General features: G+C 38.0%; 1 protein-coding gene and 1 long non-coding RNA gene across 7 annotated transcripts in view; both read right to left on the bottom strand.

Annotated features, from left to right (window-relative positions):
* Window positions 1-27,235, bottom strand: part of MTMR7 (myotubularin related protein 7) — a 178,295-nt gene that overhangs the window by 139,153 nt on the left and 11,907 nt on the right. Inside the window, exon 1 of one of the 6 annotated variants that reach the window (XM_077848925.1) lies at window positions 1,906-1,947. The exons of the other annotated variants lie outside the window; for them this stretch is intronic. Coding sequence (XP_077705051.1) covers window positions 1,906-1,911 — 6 coding nt within the window. The 5' untranslated portion in view covers window positions 1,912-1,947. Of the gene's footprint in view, window positions 1-1,905; window positions 1,948-27,235 lie in introns of those variants that run through there. 6 annotated transcript variants of the gene reach the window in all.
* On the bottom strand, window positions 2,620-19,032 carry LOC144284404 (uncharacterized). Its single transcript, XR_013352750.1, has 3 exons — window positions 18,348-19,032; window positions 17,739-17,828; window positions 2,620-6,122 (listed from the first exon to the last, which is right to left on the bottom strand). It is a non-coding gene; the product is annotated as an uncharacterized LOC144284404 (long non-coding RNA).

Genomic DNA, 27,235 nt, shown 5'->3' with positions numbered 1-27,235 from the left:
GAGGCTTTCTTGTGACCAATTCAGGTGGGTTTGGGGGCTTCCAGAAGTTTATGAACTTATTATAAACTTTGAATTGCTATCTGAACCCTGTCACTAGCCATTATTTCATCCTTCCCCTCAACCTCAACCCACTAAGATTTGAGGTGATATTCTTTATACCTGGGCCTTAAAATGAGAAGAGGAATAACAAACCACCTGTTACCTTTCAAAATCCTTAACCACAACTTTCCCATCTATCTCCTCATCCTCTCAAACCAACAAAGAAATGCACCAGATCACTTTCTAGAGCTTTCCAAATATAAACCCTGGTTTTCAAATATTATGTATGCTCTTTGGGGCACTCTTGTTTAATATTAGAGCACTAATTTACTTTCTCTTCAAGAAAGAATACCAGGGCTGAGTGAAAATACCAAGAGCTGTGCTCTCGGCAATCCCATCCACTCCCCAGCCTTCTGCTGTTTGCCACTGGTAATCCAAGCTACCATGGTGTGGTATAGCAATAAATATTTTCCTAATTATCTGAGTAAGTGATGGATTTTATATTTTTTCCTTTGCTGGTCTTGCAAATAAAAGTCTCTTTCAATCTGGTGTTCTCTTGAAAGCTTTAAATACAATGAAAGATGAGCAGATAGAAAAACAACACTAGGAGACAGGACATCATTTGGCAAATTTGCCTGAGTCTGTCCCCCTTCCTCTTCCTCTGTGACGTTACCCCGTGAGCCGGTGTGTTGTTCTGGTCACATGAGTCAGTCACTGAAGCATGTAGAACCTTGAATAGTTTCAGGTGGTTCTGTTCCAAGGGGAGACTCTCTTTAAATCTAAGAACTGGCTTTGACGCACTGATTTCTGTACTCAAGGCCACTGAAAGTCCCATCAGTTAGCAAAACTTTTTAGGACACCTGTGTCACAAGATGTTTGACATCACTGAGTGGCATCGGCAAGGATGACCCAAGCATGGTTAAGTTAGGTGGGATCAGCAGCCATCCACCGATAACACCGTTTTCTCAGGGCAAATTCCAGGGGGAAAAATTGCTTTATAAGACTAAATCCTCATTTGTGTTATCAAAGAAAACAGTGCACCTCGTTTATGACATTTAATAAACAAAATGTGTATCTTTTCCCTTTCAGAAACAGTCCTTTTCTACTGATCGTAGACTAACAAGAAATCAGAGCTCAATCCAACCTGCTGACAAGATAATATCTAGAAAGAACCAGTTGATTGCAGCTGTGTTTTTTGTTTCCTAACAAATGATTTCCCCAAATTGATGTTCTTTGATCCCTTGGAAAGCTATTTAAGAATGTTATAAAACAAACAAAACAAAACAGAAGCAGACTCATAGATACAGAGAACAATCTCATAGAGATCCTGCCAGAGGGGAAGGGGATGGCGGGATAGATGAGTGAAGAAGGGGAAGGGAATTAAAAGGTACAAACTTCCAGTTATAAAGTAAATAAGACAGAAGATGTAATAGACAGCATAGGGAATGTAGTTAATAAGATTGTAATGACTTCATGTGGTGACAGATGGTAGCTAGATTTCTTGTGGTGATCACTTTGTAGTACATGTAAACATTGAATCACTACGTTATATATATATATATAATATATATATATATCAACTATACATCAATAAAAAACTTAAAAAGATTAAAGCTTATTTTTGATCTCCAGTGATGTTATTTATGACTCTTGTTATACGAAGCTTAGCAAAACCACATTAAAGACCAATTCCTTTTGTAAGGGAAATGTTTTCAGACATGTCTAATAGAATCATCTGAACTCGAGTAGGAGGAGCCTGGTTTCAACCTGCAGGAGCAACAGCAGTAACAGATACTGAGAAAGAATCTGAGAATAGGAAAGCCGTCCCCTACCATGTCTCAAAGTGGGGAAACTTAGAACACTTACGGACATTTTCTGCTTTGGAAGACAGGCATCGGAAGAAAAATTCAGCTATAGATTCAAAAGGAAATGCTAAGATTAGAAAATATTTTTAAAAAGAAAGAAGCAGAGCTTTACATTTTGGTGTAGTCCCAATCATTTAATTTTGCTTTTGTTTCTCTTGTCTGAAGAGACATATCTAGAAAAATGTTTCTGTGGCTAGCATCAAAGAAATGACTGCCTGTGATTTTTTTCTAGGAGTTTTATGGTTTCAGTCCCACATTTAGTCTTTAATCTATTTTGACTTTATTTTTGTGTATGGTGTAAGAAAGTGGTCCAGTTTTCCTGGCATCATTTATAGAAGAGACCATCTTTTCGCCATTGCATATTCTTGTCTCCTTTGCCATGGATTAATGGACCATATAAGCATGGGTTTATTTCTGGAATCGCTATTCTGTTCAATTGATCTATGTGTCTATTTTTCTGCCGGTACCATACTGTTTTTAATTACTACAGCTTTGGGGATCCCTGGGTGGCGCAGCGGTTTGGCGCCTGCCTTTGGCCCAGGGCGCGATCCTGGAGACCCGGGATCGAATCCCACGTCGGGCTCCCGGTGCATGGAGCCTGCTTCTCCCTCTGCCTGTGTCTCTGCCTCTCTCTCTCTCTCTCTCTCTCTCTCTCTCTCTCCCCCTCCCTCTCTGTCGATCATAAATAAATAAAAAATAATAAAAATAAAAAAAATAATTACTACAGCTTTGTAGGATATCTTGAAATCTGGGATTCTAACACCTTCAGCTTTGTTTTCTTTTTCAAGATTGCTTTGGCTATTTGGAGTCTTTTGCGATTGAATACAAATATTCAGATTACTTGTTCTAGTTCTGTGAAAAATGCTATTGGTATTTTGGTAAGGGTTGCACTAAATCTGTATATTGCTTTGGGTATGGGCATTTTAACAATATTAGTTTTTCCAGTCCATGAGCATGGAATATCTTGCCATTTGTTTGTATCATCTTCAGTTTCTTTCATCAGTGTTTTATAGTTTTCAGAGTATGGGTCTTTCACCTCCTCAGTTAAGTTTATTCCTAAATATTTTATTCTTTCTGATGCAACTGTAAATGGGATTGATTTCCTAATTTCTTTCTGCTACTTCATTATTAGTGTATAGAAATAAAAAATATTTCTTCATATTTTGTATCCTGAGATCTTACCGAACTCATTTATCAGTTCTAATAGTTTTTTGGTGGAGTCTTTAGGATTTTCTATATACAATAACATGACATTAGCAGTGTTTAAATCACTATGTATAGTTCACAGGCAACTATGAAGTGCATTTGCTTAAGTTTTTTCAGTTTTATTGAGATAAAATTGACACATAGCACTTATAAGTTTAAGGTGTACAGCATAGTGATATATATGTATTATGAAATGATTACTACAGTAAACTCGGTTAATATAATCCATCACCTCATATAGTTACAAAAAGTTTATTTTCCTTGTGATGGGAAATTATAGGATCTAATCTCTTAGCAACTTTCAAATACCCTATATAGCAGTGTTAACTATAGATAGACCTCAAGGGATTATGCTAAGTGACACAAGTCAGAGGTAGACAAATACTATATTATCTTGCTTATAAGTGGAATCTTAAAAACACACACACAAAGAAAAAGAGATTATATTTGTGATTAGTAGAGGTGGGGGTTAGGAGGTTAGGAATTGGGTGAATGTGGTCAAAAGATACAAACTTCCCATTGTAAGATAAATAAGTCCTGGGAAAGTTGCCTAAGTTGGTTTTTTGAAGTGTTTATTTAAATTCTAGTTAATTAACATATAGTGTAATATTGGTTTAAGGGGTAGAATTTTGTGATTCATCACTCAGTGCCTATCACAAGTGTTTTGTGGTACTCTCAATTTTGCTCTTTCTCCTGTGTCCCATTTCACCAGGCTTTAAATCAGACTGCCTTGTGAAATGTGTTGGACTCACATTACTGTAAAAAGGGCCAAGTCATAGAACTAAATGAGAAGAGAAGTAAAAATCAAGTCAATACCATCTGTTCCCAGATATCCAAGCCTGAGTGGCCCCTGCACAGCTTAATAGGTTGTGAGTATCCAAAGGAGCCATTTTTTCTGTCTCACAAGAAGGAAACTAGCATGTCCTGAAGCAGCATACCTCTGCCAAGGTTACCAGGGGCTCAGCCCATCCCTGTGGGTAGATCATAGCCAGTTGGGTGGTGATAAGAGAGTGGGGTGGGACGCCTGGGGAGCCCAGTGGTTGAGCATCTGCCTTTGACTCGGCGTGATCCTGGGGTCCAAGGATCAAGTCCCACATCGGGCTCCCAGTGGGGAGCCTGCTTCTCCCACTGCCTATGTCTCTGCCTCTCTCTGTGTCTCTCATAAGTGGATAAATAAAATCTTTTAAAAAAAGGGGGGGGGAGTGGGTTAAGGAGAAAGGGCTGCAGAGAGAATCAGTGATTGGGAGGCAACGTGGCAAGAACAAGATAAGCTGTCAGAGAAAGTTGGGTTCAGGGACATTACAAGATGTACAGAGAATGGAGACAAACTTTGAAATGAGTTGCAGTACAATGGGAACATGGGGACTAGAATCTAGTAACATGTGGAAACTAAGAGGAAAATGAGGGACACAGAAGTGCTTGGTTAATGCAGCTATGCAGGTCGTGATGGTGTTGGTTGAGGTCCAAAATGAGTCACAGTTCAGGGGTGCAGTGTTTATTTAATGAGGCTCCAGATCCAAAGATATAGAAATGGATAAAGTGCCTTTGGGCTCAAGGACCTGAGGACCAATGAGCTCTGCTTTTTCAAGTTGTGCTGTTAGCACACTAGAGTCCCAGAAGCCTTTCTAATTTCTGTTCAGTGCCACCTGCAACTTCTGATGTTAGGCCTGAAAATGAGAGATGAAAAGAATGCAGACCCATATCTATCAAAGAGATTACCATTTGAAGGATTGGGATATAAGCTGCTGGTGGTTCTCCAAATTTTATACATATTAGAGTCACAATGGTGGAAAGTGGTGGAGTTTGTTTAAAATACAACCCAATATGGAGATCTTTTTTCAGTAGATTTGGAGTAACAATCCAGAAATCTGTATATAAAACCAGCATTCTAAGCTGGGTGCTAGCATGTGTGCAATGGGATATCAATTAGAAAAAAAAGTGTCTCCTTTGAATAGACTGATTTTAAAAGCTCTCCTTCTTTAGGTCCTGCACACTCCTGCCAGCAAGAACATCCTAACCAGCAGGGCTGATGGAACTTCAGCTCCAGCACCTGCTACTTGGCTAGGTACAATACAACCTTCACAGTCTCTCTCTCTCTCTCAAAGAAAGAGGTGAGAGGAAGGGCAGAGGGAAAGAGAGAATCTCAAGCATGCTCCACACTCAGCATGCAGCCCAAAGCTGGGCTCAATATCATGACCCTGAGACCATGACCTGAGCCGAAATCAAAAGTTGGAGGCTTAACCAACTGAGCCCCCCAGGTACCCTCCCAATCTTCACAGTCTCTTTCAGTGGTTGGGATCCTTTAAAGGTGATTCTTGAAACACAATAAGAGAAAACCTACTTTAATTCAACATCTTCCAAACTATCCTGAAGATAAACATATCCTAGTAACTTATTAAAATGAAAGATGCCTGGGTCTCACACTAAGCCTATTGTATTAGAGTCTTCAAAGGTACAGATTGGAAATTAGTGCTTTTAACACATGCTTTGGTCATTCTTTGCCTCAGAGAAGTTTGGGAAACACTGACTTAAGGGATGACATAACCCTGGTGCAACATTTATCATTGGGTGTTTTCCCATTAGGGAAATCAGAGGCATCTTTTGACTCCTGGTCTTATTACCTCTCAGAATGGAACAGAAAGGCAAAATAGTATGGATAGAGGAGCAGACTTGAAAAACATTCAGGAAGTACAAAATTCAGGGAAGAATGAGAACTTGAAACAAGCTAAATGTTTTCATAAAAGAAGATATTGGGAACATTCCCTTGCAGTTTTAAGCATGAACAGCTGTTATTTATGGAGTTTCTGTCCACAATGCCTCTTTCCAGTTGTCATACTCTGCAAGATGATATATGAAGCAATTTCAGTTTTTCAACTCATCACTCCTGCATATTGTGAACACTTTAAGATGTTGTTACAAGCTTACTTGGCAATAAAATTTGTTCATAAAGTTAAAGGACATATGTCTCACTGTTTTCACTTCCATTTGATACAACAACACCACATAATCTGTCTAGGAAAGAACAAAAGATTGAATAAATATGTTAGAAGTGGATCTCTGATTTAAGTATTTTTATTTCTTAAATATCTTAAATACAACAGCAGAAACATGAATAAAACACATGTTTTAGGAATCTGATAACTTTCATGTGGTGACCAAATCCTTACAATGTGCAATGGTATAGGATCAAATCCTACAATGTGTGTATTTGTATAGTTTGAAGTTACAGTACTCATCAGTGTCTTCTAAAACTAAACAACACCAAAAAATGCCCATTTTTGTGACCTATGAAATTTAGACTGTATTCTTAAAGGCATTCTGGCCAAAAACTGGATTAGTAATGGGTATATAGTTTTAGTATGTGTCAGGATAACTTTTGGATGTTCCTGGCTGGTATTTGTGACCAGCTGGGTCCTTGATTATTTGATGGTCTAATGACCACTCATACTCAGGCCTGGAGATTTGGTTGACAACCTCAAGTCCTGCATTCTTCCAGTAGGCTTAACAAAATTGATTCCTCATGATGTTCAGATCTGTTTCTGAAGAGAGGGTAACCATGCAATGAATATTTGCTAAAAAAGTGATAAAGATGAAAACCCAACACAAAAATACCATTCAACAGGTATGCTTTACAAAACCAAGAATTTTTTGTGAGCAGCCAATAGCAACCTTGCCAACTATCTGATTAAACAGCCAAAGGTTTGAGTGACTAAACTCTGTTTATAGAGTATGGATCCCGTAGAGGCTGGAGACATTGGAACAGCCTCCAACCATGGTTCCAAGGGTGTGGTGCTAGGAAACTCTTGGCCATGATACTCAGCCACTGCTAAGAGGAAGAAGTGGATGGGGACTTGCTGCTCCTAATAATCAACAACAATTTCATTAACATTGAGATTAATTTCTCTAAGAAATAAATTTCAGCCTTTTTCTTTCTTTTTTATAATCAATATTCTTAAATTGAAATTAAAGAGCATATTTCCTAGAGTTGATTTTTAAGACATTTATTTGTTTCTAAGGCATTTGGGATTACTCTAGCTTAGTTCATTGTGTGACAGATGCTTGGGTCTTCTGTCACCATCCAGTGTCTGTACCTGACTAAGTTTAGATGTACCCTGAAGTGGGTATTGCTAAACTGGTAGTGAGCCTATATCACCACACATTATAACTATAAAAATATTTGAACCACATATATAGACTAATAGCTATGCCACAGTGACCTACTCTAATCATATGTGCTCTTGAAAGAAAACAATACCAAAAGTAGATCCTCTAAAAAAATCTATGAGTGTGGAATCTCTGTCAGTGAGAAAAGTAACAAATGGTATCTATTAGGAAGTTAATTTAGAGCTGACTTCCAGGTATAGCTTTCTTAACACTGTGGTAATATTACTTTTACCCAGATATTTTCTCCTTCCCCTTTCCTGCCCTCCACAAACTATCAAAAGTCAGACAAGATGAAAGAGATAACCTGAATAGTTCTGTAAGTATTCAAGAAGTTAAATTTGTAATTTTAAAGCTCCTGACAAAGAAGTATCCAGCCCCAGATGTTCCCACTGGAAAATTTTACCAAGCATTCAAATAATTAATGCCAGTTTTATACAAGGTCTTTCAGAAAGAGGAGGGAATACTTCCCAATTTCTTTAACAAGGCTATAATAACTGATACCAAAACCAGACAACAATACACAGGAAAAACTACAGACCAATAGTTCTAATGAACTTAGATGCAAAAATCCCCAGCAAAATTTTAGTAATCCAACAATGTATAGAAAGAATAATATGCCATAACTAATAGAATTAATTCCAGGTATAGAGAGCTGGTTCAATTTTTTTTTTCAATTTCCTAATCTTCTTTCTTTTTTTTCTTTTTTTAAAATTTTTATTGGAGTTCAATTTGCCCAGTGCTCATCCGGTCAAGTGCCCCCCTCAGTGGAGCTGGTTCAATATTCAAAAATCAATCAGTGTAACCCACCAATTATATCAACAAACTAAAGAAGACAAATTATCATATCAATTGATGTAAAAAAAAAGTATTTGACAAAATTCAACATTGATTCATGATATAAAAGAAAAAACCCTCAGAACAGTGAGATTCAAGCAAATTTCCTCAACTTCATAAAGATTATTTACAAAAAAACCTATAACTAACATCGTACTTAATGATGAAAGAATGATTGCTTTCCCTATAAGATCAGGAACAACACAAGTCTATACATTCTCACCATTGCTATTCAAACCATTGTAGCCAGGGTAATAAGGCAACTAAGAGAAATAAAAGACATGCAGCTTAAAAAGGAGGATACTGCCTCCATTTGCAGACAATGAGATTAGCTACATAAAAATAACAAGTAATCTACAAAAAAAAAAAAAAAAAAAAAAAAACCTCTATATCTTAAAAGTGAATTTAGTAAGGTCATATGACACAAATCAACAGACAGAAATTAAATATCTACATACTGACGGGCACTGAGGGGGACACTTGACGGGATGAGCACTGGGTGTTATTCTGTATGTTGGTAAATTGAACACCAATAAAAAATTAATTTATTAAAAAAATCTACATACTGACAATGAACAGTGAAAACCAAACAAAAAATTCAATACCATTTAAAAAGTAAATTAAATACTTAGGTATAAATCTAACAAAACAAGTTCTAGATCTAGTTAATGAAAATTACAATATGCTGATTAAAGAAATCAAGATTTTAATAATTGGAAAGACAGATGAGGTTCATGGATTGGAAGACACCACATAATAAAGTTGTCAATTCTCTCTACATTTATCTATAGGTTTAACACAATTCCTATCAAAATCTCAGCAAGTTTTCTTGTTGACATAGACCAGTTTATTCAAGAATCTATATAGAAAAGGAAGAGTCAAAATAATTTTGAGAAAATAAATTGGGACAAATCACTCTTCTCAAGATTAAGTGTACTATAGAGCTATAGTAAACCAAGACTGTGGTACTAGCAGAGAAAGAGACACATAGGTAAGTGAAACAAAATAGATACCCAAGTATAGGTCCACACAAATGTGGATTCAATTTCTTTTTTACAAGGGAGCAAAGGCAATTCAATAAAGGAGATACAGCCTTTTCAATAATTGATGCTAGAGCAATTGGACATCCACAGGCAAAACAAAAATCTATAACCGAAACTCATACCTTATGCAAAGTTTAATTCAGTATGGATCATGGAGTTAAATAATATGTAAAAGCATAAAACTTCTAGAAAAAAGTAGGAGACAGTCTTTGGGAATGAGGACTAAACAGAGTTCTGGACTTGACCATAAATGCATATTCATAAAAGGAAAATTGATAAATTGGACTTCATCAAAATTAAAAACTTCTCTGTGAAAGACCCTGTTAAAAAGATGAAAAATAAAAGTCACTAACTTGGAGAAAGTATTGGGAAATCACTCGTCTAATGAAAGTCTTATATACAGAACATATAAAAAGCTTGCAAAACTGAATTTTTAAAAAATTAGAGGGGCTCCCTGGGTTGCTCAGCAGTTTGGCGCCTGCCTTCGGCCCAGGCATGATCCTGGAGTCCCGGGATCGAGTCCCACGTCGGGTTCCCTGCGTGGAGCCTGCTTCTCCCTCTGCCTGTGTCTCTGCCTCTCTCTCTGTGTGTCTCTTATGAATAAATAAATAAAATCTTTTAAAAAATAAATTTAAAAAATTTAAATTAGAAAAATTCAGTTAGAAAATGGGCAAAAGACGTGAATAGACATTTAACCAAAGAGGATATATGGACATCAAATGAGCACATGAAAAGATATTCACTATCATTACCCATTAGAGAAATAAAACTATGAGATATCATTACACAAGTATCAGGCTAAAATTTTTAAAAATAATGATAGTGGGAAAGGCTGGCAACAATGCAGGGAAACACATTGCTCATTCATTGTTAATAGAAATGTTAAATGCCACAGCCACTTTGGAAAACAGTTTGGCAGTGTTTCTTAAAACTAATCATACAGTCACCCTATACCTAAAAATTGCACTTGTTAGCATTTATTCCCAAGAAATGAAAACTCATTTGCACGAAGAAACTTGTACATAATTGTTTACAGTAGCTTTGTTCCTCCCAGTCCAAAGCTAGCAATTAAACAAATGTGCTTTACCAAGTAAATGACTAAACAAATTATGGTACATTCATACCATGGAATACTGCTCAGCAGTCAAAGGTACAAACTACTGATGCATGCAGCTACTTGGATGAACTTCAAGGAAATTATGAAGAGAGAAAAAAACTCAAGAGGATACATAATGTAAGATTCAATTTATGTCACATTAGTGAAACAATATAGTTATAGAGATGGAGAACAGACTAGTAGATACCAGAGGTTAGGGCTTGGGGAGGAGAGGTGGGTGTGGCTATAAAAGGGTAATGAAAGGTGTCTCTCGACAGGATAGTAATGCATCATGATTGTAGTGGTGGCTTCATGAAGCTACATACGTGATAAAATTGCACAGAGACACATAAACACACACATACACACACATATAAACATACACACATACAATAACTACAAGTTTAAGTAGTGACTAAGCCCTGTGGATTGTACTGATGTCAATGTCCTGATTTGGATATTATACTTCTATAGAAACTTCCAATGATGTTACATTGGAAGAGGGAGGTGAAGGTGCACAGGACCCCTCTTTACATTTCCTTGCAGATGTCTGTGAAGCTATAAATATTTCAAAGTAGAAAGATTTTGAAAAGCCAGGCAGTAGGCAGGATGGGCAAGAAATAAGTGTAGTTGGTGCTCTCACACCTTTCTAAGGGCACTTCAAAAAAGAGTCTTTTTGAAAAATAACTTGGCACACATTTTTTCTAAACGTTTTGCCTAGAAGTCTCCCTTTGGGGATCTCTAAAGAGAATATCTTTAATAAGAGGAAACTATATGCAGGAAGACATTTTTCAGGGTGTTATTTGCAGTAACAAAAAATTTGGATGCAATCTAATTTTCCAGCACAAGTGGGAGGATTAATGACATAAGACATGCATGTACCCAACTGTCATTAAATGTCATGGTTAAAAATACAAAGTAACAAAAGGAAAAATGCATAGAAATTAATAAAAAGGACACAATCAGGATGCCAAATAGTTTGCATTACATGTATGCAAAAGAGAAGGAACAAATATATAAGAATAGAGGTGTATTGGTATAATGAGGATTTGGATTTTTGCTTTTGTGCATTCTCAATGCCTTTTAAATATAATTTCACTTTTTCATACTCAAAACAAATAAAATCTAAAAAACAAAATAAAACAAATAAAATCTCCCACCTACCAATTTTTACTTTTACCACTTTGAAGAGGCTCAAGTACTTAGCTTTTGGATAACACCATGGCTCTGGATGTTTGGTGTGAGGAGTAGGAAGGACAAGATAGAAACAAATCACACTTGTCTGTTTTTAATTTTGGCTTGAGAGAAGTCTTATATCAGGAGGAAGATATTCTCTGCATTCTACTTTCTATTTCACATGGTCTAGAACTTAGTCGAGCACTATTAACAATAATGATTTAGCTCTGCTATGCATATTCTATGGCATATGGCCTGGGCCCCTATTCATCATTCATTAACATTATTTCTGAATTCTCAATCACCGTCAACAAAATTAAAAAGAACCATTGCACACTGTTGGTGGGAAGTAAACTGATGTAGCTACTCTGGAAAACAGTACAGATGTGCCTCAAGAAATTAAGATAGAAATACCATGTGATCTAGCAATCCCATTTCTGGATATACAGCCAAAGGAGACAACTCTCTCAAAGAGGTATCTACATCCCCATATTCATTACAGGATTATTTACAATAGCCAAAATCTGAAAAGAACCCAATGTCCATCAACAAATGGATGGGTAAAGAAAATATGGTATATCCATACAATGAAATATTATCTGGTTTAAAAAAAAAGAAATCCTACCATTTTCAACAACATGGAGGGCATTAAGCTAAGTGAAATAAGTTAGTCACAGGAGGACAAATGCTGTATAATGCCACTTACACGAGGTACCTAAAGAGCCAAATTCATAGAAACAGAGAATAGAAGAATAGAGTGGTGGTTGCCAGATGATTTGGGTGGGCTGGGGTGGGCTAGGAAGTCGTTCAATAGGTAGAAGTTTCAGTTATGTAAGATGAATACATTCTAGAGATCTGCTGTATAACATAGTGCCTACAGTTAACAGTTCAGTGCTGTGCTCTTAAAGATTTGTTAAGAAAACAGATCTTATGTTAAATGTTCTTATCACACACAAAAGCAAAGGGACACAAGAGATCTTTTGGAGATCATGGCTATGTTTACTACCTTAGTTGTGATGATAGTATCACAAGTATAGGCATATGTCCAAACTCATCAACACGTATACATTAAATACCTGCAATTTTTTACGTATAGAGAAATATCAATAAAACTGAAAAAATAAACAAACCCACTGCCTTTCCTGGGCAGTATGATGGCTATTCTCTGTTCACTTTACAGCGGAAGTCTTGCCTATAGGATATGCTTAGGGCAAGCAGGTGCATCATACAGTCTTCTAGGTGCAAATCTGTTAATAATCTGGCAGTTTATAATAAATAAACATTAAAGATAGTCTCGCTTTATATTAAGGCTTTAACATGGATCCCACATTTCTTTCTATGGGTTTATATATGTCTGATAAACACAAGTATCTATCCCCTCCCAATTCATAAAAATCTAATATGATTTGAAAGTGTCACATGTGACTGTGGCTAGGACCATGAAAATGCTTTGCGTGTTAGGAATCCTGATATTTGCCTGGAAATGAGTTGGCTGATCAGGAGACATGTTTGATAGTAACAGTGCTTACAGATCTCTACTTTTCCTTCACAATGTGGTGTAACTTGTAAATACTTATTCATATGTACAATTTAAATTTTTTTCCTATTTTTATTAGGTTCAGAGGTAAAATTTAGTGATTCATCAGTTGCATAAAATACCCAGTGCTCATTATATCAAGTGCCCACCTTAATACCCAGTTACCTCATCCCTCCACCCCCCTCCAGCAACCCTCAGTTTGTTTCCTAGAATTCAGCCTCTCTTATGGTTTGCCTCTCTCTCAATTTTCATCTTATTTTATTTTTCCATCCTTTCCCCTATGCTCATCTGTTTTGTTTCTTAAATTTCAAATATGAGTGAATTATTTGTATGTTTTAATGTCTCTCTCCCACTCAGTTTGAAATCCCAGAAGAACATGGTCGTGACCCTTTTCTGCACTCTAGGGTCCAAGTCACCCAACAGACTGCCTAGCTCACAATTGGCACGTGACAAGTATGCTCTGAAATAATAAAAATGAAAGCATAGGTAGATATGATATTCTTCAGGGTGTTGGAATAGAGAGGAAATAAACCTAGTATTTTGAAAGTCAATTATGTGCTGGGAACTGTGTATGTTTTCTTATTTAATTTGCATTACAGTCCTCAAGCTAGCCATTATAATTGCATTTGAAATAACCAAGTTGAAGTTCAGAGCAGTTACACTGTTTTTTTGGGGGGATGGGAGGTGAGAGTGGGTAACCTAAGTCTGTCTGTCCATAAATGCTTTGTTTTTGTCTACATCTTACTGCTACCTTAAGCCCTACTGAGAGGAGAGAATGTCATGATAAAATCTCCTTTAGACAGGACTGCAAAATAATGGTAGAGTCCTCTGTGGAATAAGCTTCATGTGAAAAAAGGACAAAACTGGGGCTGAGCTCCAGCCACCAACAGGTGGGTGAAGAGGCAACAGAGAAACCCCTCACCCTAGAAGCATTGTCTTTGGAGAAGAACTTTTCTCATGAGGTAGCATGGAATGTTACTGATACCAGAGTAGAGGTATCCTATGGATTTTTTGTGTGTGTGTGACTCTCCTTAATCTCAGTTTGGTTGTAATACTTTAGCTTTGAAAGGCTGCCTGAGGAATGTTTGATAATATAATGATCTGAGCCATTAAAATATTTTATTTTTTAAAAAGATTTATTTATTAATTTATTCATGAGAGACACAGAGAGAGAGCGGGAGAGGCAGAGACACAGGCAGAGGGAGAAGCAGGCTCCATGTCGGGAGCCCGATATGGGACTCGATCCTGGGACTCCAGGATCATGCTCCAGGCCAAAGGCAGGAGCTAAACCTGCACTCAGGGAACCCTAAAATATTTTAAATCTTCTGCAAAACCCAGTTATCAGAATTACTGTTATGTCTTTCTATTATCTTCAAAGCACATCTACTATTAATAAATATAGGGCTGCTTATACTCTGTTGAAGCCCAAAGAACAAAGAGTGGATACCAGTGACCTTGACAAAACCAGACATACTCATTCCTTCAACCAATAGTTTTTTGTGCCAAATGTGGGAATGCAAGGCTGATGATCACAGTCACTGGCTTCATGCCTTCATAGAGCTAACACTTTATTTTTAAACCATAATCAAACTCTGACCAAAATTCCCTGGATAAAAGTCCAATGAAGAATTAGAAATGAGAATTACTTGATTTCACAGCTGACAAGCATTATTGTTTATATGAAGAATTAGAGAGAAAAGCAATTGAATATATTATGTTCCTTGAGGAAAGGACAGATTTCTCTTTGCAGGCCAAATTCCTTCTGTTTCCCTTGAAAAACAATGCAATCAAAAAGGCAGTGGGCAGAAGGAATAGTGAGGATTTATTTGGCTAAACATTTTGTACCACTTGCCTATTTCCAAAAGATAGCATAATAATATGTATTAAGCCACATGAGTTCAGTGAAATTCCTCAGATAGTTTAAAAATAAGTATATACTTAAATACAATCCAATTCTGTCTTTGAGTTCTATTTCACAAGGATAAGTGTGGTTTAGAAGCTGCTCAGACTTCAAGAAGCTCATACAACTACATTTTGATGAGTTGAGCATAAGTAAATCAGAAACATATGGATTTCATTTGCCTTAAAATACGTATAAGCCTAAAAATCAAGCAGAACAGTGGTTGTCAAAACATCCCTGGGAAAAGCGTGGTACAGTGTTTTTCTCAATTAAACTCAGTGAAATTCTTTTTGTTTGTATCCTTTAATGAATTCTAGTAAAAACTTGGCTTGGCAAGGTGTTGAATTTTAGTTTTCCCTATTTTCATGTCTCACTTGAGGATATGCCTTATTAATCTCAGGCTCTATGGATCACCACTGTGTGGCTTATGATTTTCTATTGAATACATGAAACTAAAAAAAAAGAAGAGAAAGTTCTGTGTTCAAATTTACTAATTTAAGTAGAAGTGAAATTGGCAATATCTCTTTCCTTTAGGAGTTAATGAGCACATAGGAGAAAAAAATTGTTAAAATCAACTATTGTGTTTGAAAGAAAGAAATTCAGGAATGTGGATCTTGCTGTATTATCCCTATTTTGCTGTAATGTTTCATATTTGAATTTTTCACAACACATTGATTATTATTTTCAACCAAAAGCTTTTGGAAAGTAGACTATGGAAGTTTTCTCTACTTGTATGATTTTTTTTAAAAGCCCCACATTTGGGCAGCCTGGGTGGCTCAAGTGGTTTAGCGCTGCCTTCAGCCCAGGGCCTGATCCTGGAGACCCAAGATTGAGTCCCACATCAGGCTCCGTCTATGGAGCCTGCTTCTCCCTCTGCCTGTGTCTCTGCCTCTCTTTCTCCGTGTGTGTGTGTGTCTCTCATGAATAAATAAATAAAACATTGTTTTAAAAAAAGCCCCATATCTCTCTGTGAACTAGATAAAAACTAATGCATTGCCTTAAAGAATTTTTGAAGCATTATAAGACCTCATTCTTATTGACAAAGAAACTCAAAACTGTAGTAACTCCTTATTCCTTTATCATAAAGTTTAATTTTTAAGTGCCAGACATATATCAGCTGTACTTCAGAACTACACAGCATTACCTTTTTTTTTAATTAAGCAAAACTTTATTTGTACCCAAAAGGAAAAAAATCGTCTGTATATGTATTCTCTATCATTTTTAGAAAGGTCTACTTTTTTCCAGAGAATTCTAAAAACACAAGATTCTTGAAATGATTTTTTATAGATAACTCCGTGGGTGCAGCAGATTAAGCATAATTTTTGTATTCGAACCCCTGCAGAAGTGTTGTAGTATTCCTTTTATACTCAAAAAATCAGGTTACCCCTGTTGTGTATTTCCCTAAAAACATTATTTAACATTAGCCCAATATTTATTTTCATGATCAGTGTGAGTGGTATAAAGCAGAGAATTTGTCATTAGTGGGCTTCTGAATAAGAAAGCATATAATGCCTTTGCACCACCCTGTCCTGACCATCAGCTGAGATCGAATGTCTACATGCATGGAGCAAAACCTGATTAGTCTCTGGACCCTCTAGCTAGTGAATATTTACAGTCTGTTTTTCACTTCGGTGTTTGCCTAAGAGCAGAAGCTTGAACTAAGTTATCACAAGAATTGCCCAACATCAAGCTTGTCAGCTGGTTTTTGACACCTACGTCAACACCAGATAGAAAGCAGCGATTGCAGCTCTACAGCTACACCCCTCCACACACCCCCTCCACACACCCCCTCCACACACCCCCTGATAACGCTAATCAAGGGCTGCCAGACAGGACAATAAAATAATTTAGCCTTATTTTATTTTTTTCCTAAGTTTTTTTTTAAAGCTTTGCCTTTTGTATAATATTCTCCTCTAACTTCACCTAACCCTGGAGACATAACCTAACTTCTCCTGACCATTAAGAAGACATCATTTTAATCTTTTAGGAGAAAAATCAATCAGTATATTAGAGATGAATAAAGCAACACTAGAATTATTATTATTTTCTGATAATTTACCACTGGTACTTTATTTTTTGTATTTGTACAGGCTTGTGCCACGTTTCAACCAGTTGACAAACGGTTTTGACAAATGCCTAGTCATTGTCTTGCTGTCTCTCCACCTACACTTCCACTCACATCTCTGTTTGAAATCACAAGGTTAAAGGACAAGTTGTCCTAAGTATTGAAATCCCATATTTGTCTAGTGGTGAAGCATGTTTGAGGCAGGTACTACTCTCCTGCCAACTGCTTCAACCTTGACCCACAGGACACCTGCCACCTTCATTACAAGAGCAGCGATGCATTGGTGGTGCATCTCTCCTGACATTATGTTCTTCCCTGGGGTCAAGACATCCAGTTGACTAGAGAAATTCTAGAGAATTTTCCTACATTACATATAGGCTATGTATGTCATAGGACATGCTTTGCTCCAAGGAGCAAAATGATAGTGGAAAGATCATAACATCCTGCTTGGACTCCCCCCACCCCCGCCACCCCACTTGCTTCCACCACTAACTAGGGGTATGGCCTTGGGAAAGACAATTTAAATTACTCAGATCTCTATTTCCTTTTGTGACAAATGAGATAGCTATACTGGGTCATGCCAGAGACCCACTGAAGCTCTAGCTTTCAATGGTTCTATGGCTACAAGGTGGTTTACCAATGGACAGGAAGAGAGCACTGCACAGCAGAAATACAAATCCCAGGTTCCCTACTGCCCTATGACACCTTGGATTGCAACGTGCCTCATTTTCTTGGAGTTGATAGTGAACCATAGCATAAAAAAAAAAAAATCTTAAGAAGTTATCTAGCCCAGGCTTGAAAATATCCACTCACCTGATCACATAGGCATACACTTATTAGAAAGTTGAAAATGTTGCTGATTTCATTTCTCTATCACCAGTGAAGATCAATGGAGAGTATGGGCTGGAGAAAAATGTACGTATGGGTTTTATTCTTTGATGATTAGATTTCTTTTTATAATTAGTCATGGTAGTGAAGACAGAAAAGACAACATACACCATTCCTGACTTTGCCCCACAAGAAGAACAACTAATAATTATTCAATAATGAGTCACCACTGAAAGAATCCTAAAACATAGGGGTGAGGCTACACATCCCCTGTACCAGAGGACCAAGACAAACTACATTAGGAGAATAGGAGAAGCAGCTAAATGTTGGCCACATTGTCCTTCCCCCAGGCCAGCACAGTACCACAAAAGTCTCTCCTGAGCCGCTGGTTCCTACAGTAGGAAAAGAAAACCCAAGGGGTACAACCAGCCCTCTCCAGCATTGTGGGCCATTTTGTGGGAGCCCCTACTCTGATATCACACTATGAGGATTGCAGAGGAATCTGGGAGTTCAACCACTAGAAATCTGATGATGATAGAGGAAGGAGGCACTTGCCACAACCAGCACAAGGATCTTGGCAGATGGAGTTCATACCTGCAGTGCCCAAGTAGAAATCCCAACCACCAGCTTTGTTCATCTGCACACCTAAGTCAGAGATTCACTCTGACCAGAGAACTTGGCAGAGTGCACATATTCCTGCTTCAGATTTTCAAATAAGGAATTTTGTTGTCCTTAGGGCCTGGTTTTTCCATGCCCAGGCAAGAAGTGGAGTCACAACCCCACCCACTGTGGAGAGTGTCTTCTCGTCCTATCTGACGAGAAGGACTGGTAACAACGCTTGGAAGCTGTGCAACTCAGCATTTCTCAAGGCTAGAGAAAGACAGGGAGAGCCAATAGTTTGCAGAGCAAAGTCAGTGACCTTGTTTGGCCAGGAACTTGGGATGCAGGTTGGCTTGAGAAAAGACAACAAAGAGCTTTACTAGGTTTAGTGCTGCTTCCCCACTGTGTTTGGGCAGGGAATCTAATCCATAGACTCACTAATCACTGAATATAGCCTTCAGCTTATCCAACAAGGGGAAATAACCAAAGCATAGGGGCAGTTGTGTAGCCAATTCAACAGCCATACATACAGTAGCATTTAAACAGAGAGTACAGCTCAATGGTTTCCCCCATCTGCAGAGCAAAACCAGTGACCTCACCTGACTAGGGAATTCAGTGTATGCTCTGGCCTGACTCAGGCTCCCAAACACGGAGTTTTACAGGCCCTGGGTCCTGTCCTTCTGCCCTACCAGGATAGGGAATCTAATTCATAGTTTCATCTAAAACTGAATATAGTACCCATTTCTGACCATCTAGTAAGCCTAACCATAGAGCCCATCTTTCAGCCTCACCTGGATAAGGAACCATGCTAGGCAATGGTTCTCAGCCAGTGGCACCCCCACACCAACCCATTCCTGTCCTCAGAGCTCAAACAGTTGCCTTGCCCCAAAAGAAACCATAATAGTAGGTCACAGGTCCTACCTGCCCAAGGACCTTACCAGAAGACACATCCAAAAACTCAAACTAAGCTGCTGACTGATGAAGAATGGTCTGTGCTAAACTAAATCTATAAAGTATGGAACAGGAGCCCCATTACCCTATTGTGTAGATACCAATGTAAGGAATTAATGACCACAAAAAATCAGATAAGTGTGACACCATCAAAGGAAACTAATGAAGCTCTAATTACTGACCCCCCAAAATGGAGATTTATGAATTGTCAAAAAGTTTGGAATAATGCTCTTAAAGAAGTTTAGTGAGCTACAAGAAAACACAGATAACAAAATAAAATTAGGAAAACAAACTATGAACGAAAAAAGAAGTTTGAAAAGGAGATAGCCACCATTAAAAAAAAAAAAAAAAGGGAGAACATGGGGCACCTGGGTGGGACAGTTGGTTGAGCATCTGACTCTTAGTTTCAGCTCAGAACTTGATCTCTAGGATGTGAGATGGAGACCCACGCAGGGCTCCATGCTCAGTCCGGAGTCCGCTTAGGACTCTCTCTCCCTGTGCCCTTCCCCACCCCTCTGCACTTGCCCTCTCTCTTTCTCTCTCTCTCTCTAAAACAAACAAATAAATCAATCTTTTTTTTTTTCTTTTAAAAAGAAGAATAAGAAACAAATCCTGGAGTTTGAAAATACAGAAACTGAACTGAGGAATTCAATGGAGTGTTTCAAAAGTAGACTCAGCCATGCAGAAGAAAGAACCAGCAACTTGGAGTTTAGGATGTTAGACATTATCCAGTTAGAGGAGAAAAAAAAAAAAAAAGAACAGTGAAGAAAGTGTATGGGACTTATGGGACACAATGAAAAAAAAACAGTATTCACATTATGGGAATTTCAGAAGAGAAAGGGGTGGAAAGTATACTTAAAATAATAATGGTTGAAAACTTCCAAAACCTGAAGAGAGAAGTAGACATCCAGATCCACGAGGCCCAAAGGATTTCAAATAGGTTGAACCCAAATAGAGCTACACTAAGACACGGTATAATAAAAGTGTCAAAAATCAAAGACAAAAAAAAAAAAAAGAAGAAGAAGAAGAAGAACTGTAAGAGCAGCAAGAGAAAAAAGAGAAGTTAGATGCAAGGGAACCCCATAAGACTACTTACTGGCAGATTTCTCAACAGAAGCTTTTCAGGCCAGAAGAGAATGGGATGTCATATTTAAAATATTTTAGAAGAATAACTATCAGCCAAGAATCCTATACCCCAAGACGCTATCCTTCAGAAACAAAAGAGGGATACAGACTTTCTTCAACAATCAAAAGCTGAGGAACTTCTTTATCCCCAGATCTGCCTTACAAGAAATGCTAAATGGAGTTCTTTGAGTGGAAATAAAAGAACACAAATTAACATCACAAAAACATAAAAAGGTAGTGCAAATCTCACTTGTAATGGTAAATATATAGTTATAGTAAGATTCTGCAAAATAGTAATGGTGGTGCATAAATCACAATTCTAGTTATAAAAGGTTAAAAAAGGGAATATAGCAAAAACAATCATAACTACAATATTCTGTTACTAGCTGCACAATATAAAAAACATGTAAATTGTATCAATAGTAACCTCAAATATGAGAAGAAATAAACATGTAAAGTTATAAATTCTATTGAAGTTATGTTTTCAGTAGTTTAATCAATAAAAGATTGACTGCCCAAGAATGAGTCATTAAAAATAAATAATATTTTAAATATCTAATTCCAAGTAAAGTCATTAACTGCAAATACAGAACACAGCACACTGGCATGAATGCAGAATATTTGTTGAAGGACTGGGACAAATGAATATGAAAGATGATCTTGTATAATAGCTACAGAGAGAAATAAATAAGAAGGATATTGAAGAATATTTGAAAACTCTTTTATTAGACTAACAACCCTGTCACCTATAGTCCCCAGGTCACTGTTTGTTTTACAACCTTGTCTAGGAGTGGCAAGAAGCCATGGAAACTCTTTTATCATTAAAACAAAAAGTGCAATGACCCCTCTGGTGAACTTACAAAGGAACAAGTACAAAATAATACCTTCTAGTATAAAATTGATTAGTTTTGTTGCTAAAGATGGAAAAGGGAACAAAATACAAAGATATTCAAAAATTGTACTTTATAGAGGGACAAAACATGGGTAAGCCTCACATTTAAGTCAATATGCTTAGCCAACCAGCTACAAAGTTGATGGCAAATTTATGCTCTGACAGAAAACAGAATTATTTCTTCCTCAAATCTCTTTACTAAATAACACCAGTGGATAGCAAATATTACAGAGGTGCTATATCTTATGTAGGGGTTCAGGTAAATAGGTAGAACAAAAGGTAAAGAAAAATCATTCCTCTTGAAAATCTCTTAGGTTGGTGGTGTTTGGATGCCAACAGCCACCCACATAAGAGACAAGGAATCTCTTACTAATTATAAGATCAGTACTTCCTCCAACACTGGAACAGATCACTACTTCTTTGGTTGGCAGCGAGTGAGTTAGATGGATTGCATGTAGGGACTATGTTAAAGTACATGTACCTTAATTTTTTTTTAAAGATTTTATTTATTTATTCATGAGAGACACACAAAGAGAGGCAGAGACATAGGCAGAGGGAGAAGCAGGCTCCCTGTGGGGAGGCTGATGTGGGACTAGATCCCAGGACCCCTGGATCAAGACCTGAGCAGAAGGCAGATGCTCAACTGCTGAGCCAGGCAGGCATCCCAAGTACATGTACCTTGTACCTAGAGTCATACTCAGTGTAGTGAGATATGAGACACATGGGATCTGAGAGCAGTGAAGGAGTCAAGAGCATCACATGTGTAATTTGGGTGAATAAAGAATGAGTAGAAGAGTAAGTGAACTGTGCTGTTTGAATTGTTCCCCTCCCTCTCACTTTCCCTTTATAATAGACTTGAGTATACCTAAATTAAATGAGCAAATGATACAACACTTTTGCATCAATCATGTGTTTCAAAATGAAAGAGCAAATCCTGTGCATGTCTTCATATCTATCATAGTTATGATATCTATCTTATTTCAGTTTGTACTTAAACAACTTAAGTGGAATTCTTGACATATACCTGAAAGAAATGTATTATACAACTTTGCTATGGAGAAGATCCATTTCAACTAAAGACTAGTTTGTAAACTAGATATCAGTTGAAAAAAATGTACTGAGATTAGTGTTGATACTAGCAATGTGTGCATCAAATAAAAAAAATAGCAAAAAAATTTTTTAAAACTTCATAGCACCTGAATGCCAATCCACTTACTTATTTACAGAAGACCCTTAGTCAGCTTGATGCTTGTAATGACATTTAATGCCTCCTATGATTCCAAACGTTTTCTCAAGTAGCTCTTCTCAGTGCCATATTAGTGCCTACACAGACAGAATGTTTTTCTCTTCCTCTGCACTTGCTCCTTTGGGTGAATTTACTACAATGGTCTCAGCCTTGGCATTGGGGAAGAGTGGGGAGGAGAGCAAGGAAGAAATTCAGCTGTCCAGGTGCTGGTAAAATAAATTCAAATTATGGGCCTCCTGGGTGACTCAATCACGTAAGCATCGGATTCTTAATTTCGGCTCTGGTCATGATCTCAGGTCATGAGATGGAGCCTGTGTGGAGCCCCGTGCTCAGTGGGGAGGCTGCTTGATGTTTTCTCTCCTTTACACTCTTCCCCTCGCTCCCCAGTGCTGTTTCTCTCTCTCTCTCTCTCTCTCTCACAATAAACAAATATTCAAATCATACGTAAAGGTGTCAAACTTTAGATCCAAGCTAATTCCCTGATCCAGTTATAATAAATCAAAGATAATATTTTAACCCCAATTTCCGTGTCTATTTCTTGATTGTCCCTCAGAACCCGGAGGGAAGAGAAATAAGATTAATTCTCAAGCCTGAGCACATGACATCTCGGCCATGAGTCCCTGAAAATGCACTAGCAGAACTAACATTGCATTTTCAAGATATCAGAGGATAATGAAAGCTCTTGGGTTGGCTGTAGCATTTGGTGATTGCAAGTGAATAGCTGGTTTTGTAACTAATGCACTGCCAAATTTCAGGAAACTAGAATACAAAGGATAGCAGTCCCCATCCCATCCCCACTATATTTGTTAATCTACTCTATCTCTGCCTGAGGAAGGACTCAATTCTCCCTCAGTCCAATTTCATAACTTTTCAATAACTTCGATTCGATCAGTCCCATTTTAGATCCTATAGCCACATTATGGTTCTTTACTTTTTATCAGCTTTACTGAGGTGTTATTGGCCTAGAATGAGCTGAGTATGTTTCAGGTGTGCAATTCGATACATTCTGACCCTTAGAAGCATCCATGAAACTATCACCACGCTCAAGATGGTGAATACAACCATCACTCCCCAGAATTTCCTCTTACTCTTTGGAATCTCTCCCTCCTAACCCTTCTTTGCCCTCCTTCCGTTAAAGGGCATGCTGTCATTTTGTTGTCTGGTCTCTTTCACTTGACGTAAATATTTTGAGGTTTATCCATGTTGTTGTAGGAACCAATAGTTCATGTCTTTTTCTTGTTGTGTTGTATTCAATTATATGGTTATACTACAATTTGTACATCCATTCGCCTGCTGACAGACACTTGAGTTGCTTCCGGTTGGGGTTATGACCAATAAAGCTGCTGTGAAAAATCTGCGTACAAGTTTTTATATCTGGGCATCTCTGCTTTTAAAAATTTAGATAAATACCTAATTGAGTAATGGCTGGGGCATATGATAGACTTCTGCTTAATGTTTTTAGAAACTCCCAAATTATTTTCCAAAGTAGTTGTATAGTCCTATCAAAATAGTTTGAGAGTTCCAGTTCCTCCAAATCCTTGCCAACGTGTGAAATAGTCTTTTTATTTTACTCCTTCTGATATCTCATTTTAGTTTTAATATGCACTTTTATAATGACCAACAATGCTTAATTGCATGTCTTAAAAAGCATTGCTTTGTATATTTTGCCTGGCGTGTGTGTGTGTGTGTGTGTGTGTGTTTAGTTTCAGGAGTGAATATAAGCCTGGTGCCCCGACTCCATCTTGGCCAGAAGTCCCCATCCAGTTCATTTCAAAATTTTAATCTCATAACTATTTCGAACCTAGCCATCTCCCTTCACCTCAACAGAGCAGCCAGTCTAAGGGACAGAGAAGGAGGCATGAGATGGATTTCTGGCTTTGGAGAACCAGAGACAGACAGATAGACATCTAATTACTATATCCTGTGAGGTTGCAGTCCTTTTCTCTTGACAACCTTACCTGCTATTCTAGCTCACTGTCCTTGTGTGAATGGTTGAAGAGGTCACTTTGGAGCAGCCTCCTTGATCATTGGGAGCCCCTTTCAAGAGCTAATATCTTCTAGCCAGCTGGTAACTTATATCATGTTGCCCCACTGCATCCACCTCCTTATCCCCCATAATGCCATGGTCCCGGCAATGCCTCCAGTCCACTCCCAAGGCCATTCCTGGGCCAATGGGCACAAGTAGGTCTTGCTGTACTCTTCTTAAACCAAGAACTCAGCCAGGGCTCTGGTGGGATTTTAGCTCCCCTGAGCATCTCAGTACCACACTAACACTCCTTCTTTGACCTCTGTCAAGTCGCTCAGTCTGTTGACCCAATATATATTAAATAGCAAACTTCAATGCTAACCTCTCCTTCCACTGTTAGAAATAATTTTCCTGGCGGCATCCCCATCCTTGGTTGTAGAGAAGGATGGGATAACTCCTTTCCACGAGTAGCACATCCTCCCCAAGCCCACCCCTCTCATCCAGGCCTTTCCTCTCTGCTACAGAGGTATGGGCCCCAACTGCTAGTGTCTCTGAACTTAGGGTATAGGACCCTCAGTCTCTGTTTCCCTCAGGCTTGGGTCTTAACAGCAATCATGAGACAGCAAGAAAAACTCCACTTAATATCTATTATCCTGGGATCTCTGGGTGGCGCAGCCTGCAGTTTGGCGCCTGCCTTTGGCCCAGGGCGCGATCCTGGAGACCGGATTCGAATCCCACATCGGGCTCCCAGTGCATGGAGCCTGCTTCTCCCTCTGCCTATGTCTCTGCCTCTCTCTGTCTCTCTCTCTCTCTGTGACTATCATAAATAAACAAAAATTTTTAAAAAAAATCTTATAAAAAAATATCTATTATCCTGACACAGCTGCAGCACCTGGGAATTCCAGGTATAGGATTGTTTTTAATAGACGTGAGTCCTTTGTACCTTGTACAGTCTGACGTGAATTCCTGTGGCTGAATTTAACATCAGTTGAACTGGGGGGAACTTGCATTTGTAGCTGAGGCAGGTATTAGATTTTGAGTAAAATAGCATTTTAGTTGTATGGACTTTGTAGATTCTTATTTTTTTTAAGATTTTATTTATTTATTCATGAGAGACACACACAGAGAGAGAGGCAGAGACACAGGCAGAGAGAGAAGCAGGGAGCCTGATGCAAGACTCGATCCCAAGACCCGGGATCATGACCTGAACTGAAGGCAGACATTCAACCACTGAGCCACCCAGGTGCCCCCTGACCTTCTAAGTTTTTGCCTCTTGCTGCCGAGTTATCAACAAGGAATGTTAAGTTAAGACATTAAATTTCAAACACACTTAATTGTCCATGGAATAGAGAACATTAATGTCTGAGGTTTGAATCATATTTACCCTAAAACTGCCTTTTTCCTTTATATAGTTTTGATTTTCATCCAGTTCCATTTCAAGAACTATATAGGGGATTAACCACTGAGCCTCCTATGACTCCTGGAGAATCACCCTGATATAGGGTCACACTGGCTCAAGTTTGTTAATTCTGTGAGATTTCATCATAGCAACAGATTGCAGGGGCTTAAAATATGGGTTCAGCCACAGAGGAATGATAGATTTTAACCATAACTAGGTAAAGAATAAGAAATCTTTTCCATTTCTTTGGGCCAAAGATACTCATCCCAATGAATTAATATCCAAAAGCTGAAGAGAACTGTCAAAAAATAAATATAATACTATGCCTGGACCACTTGGCCCCTAGAAATTAGGTTGGTTTATAATCGAGATTGGTTTAAAAATATGTCTTGATCTTTAGATCAGTACAGAAGCTATGACATAATTAAAAATAATGGAAATCAAGCTCGATTACACTAGTTTTTCCCAATACTTTTCCTGATTTTATCTTATAAAAATTCAAGAAAAATTTAAAGAAAAATTAAAAGTCCCCAAATTCCTATCACCCAGAAATGAAATAGCCAAGATTAAATAGTCAAAAGTAAATATAGGGCAGCCCGGGTGGCTCAGCGGTTTAGCGCCGCCTTCCGCGCAGGGTCTGATCCTGGAGACCTGGGATGGAGTCCCACGTCAGGCTCCCTGCATGGAGCCTGCTTCTCCCTCTGCCTGTGTCTCTGCCTGTCTCTCTCTCTCTCTCTGTCTCTCATGAATAAATAAATAAAATCTTAAAATATATATATATAACTCCAGCCATCTCCCTCTGCTGAAAGAACAAAGGAAGGAAGAGAGGAAAGAAAATTAAAAAAACAAACTAGGATCATGGTGTATATGTTACTTTTACAGAAATAGTGGCATTCAGTATAATTTTACTTCAATTCAATCAAAGAAAAAGTTACCAATGAAAAACTGATAGAATTGATATTTGAGATTAGGATTTCCACATTTAAAAATTCGGTTCCTTAAAAATCTCTCCAAAATTAAAAAAATTAAAATCCTTAAGAAGTTGAAATAATATTCAACATCACAATATGTGCTATTCTTGATAGCCTTTTTTATTTTATTTTTTTTAAATGTATTTACTGGTTTGAGAGCCAGCATGAATGGTGGGGGAGGGGCAGAGGGAGAGGGAGAAGCAGACTCCCTGCTAAGTGGGGAGCCTGACAATAGACTCAATCCCAAAACCTGAGATCATGACCTGAGCCGAAGGCAGATGTATAACCAACTGAGCCACCCAGGCACCCCCATTCCTGGTACCTTTAGATAC

The sequence above is a fragment of the Canis aureus genome, chromosome 15, assembly GCF_053574225.1.
Source record: "Canis aureus isolate CA01 chromosome 15, VMU_Caureus_v.1.0, whole genome shotgun sequence".
NCBI lineage: Eukaryota > Metazoa > Chordata > Mammalia > Carnivora > Canidae > Canis > Canis aureus.
This window is presented reverse-complemented; position numbering and strand designations above follow the sequence as displayed.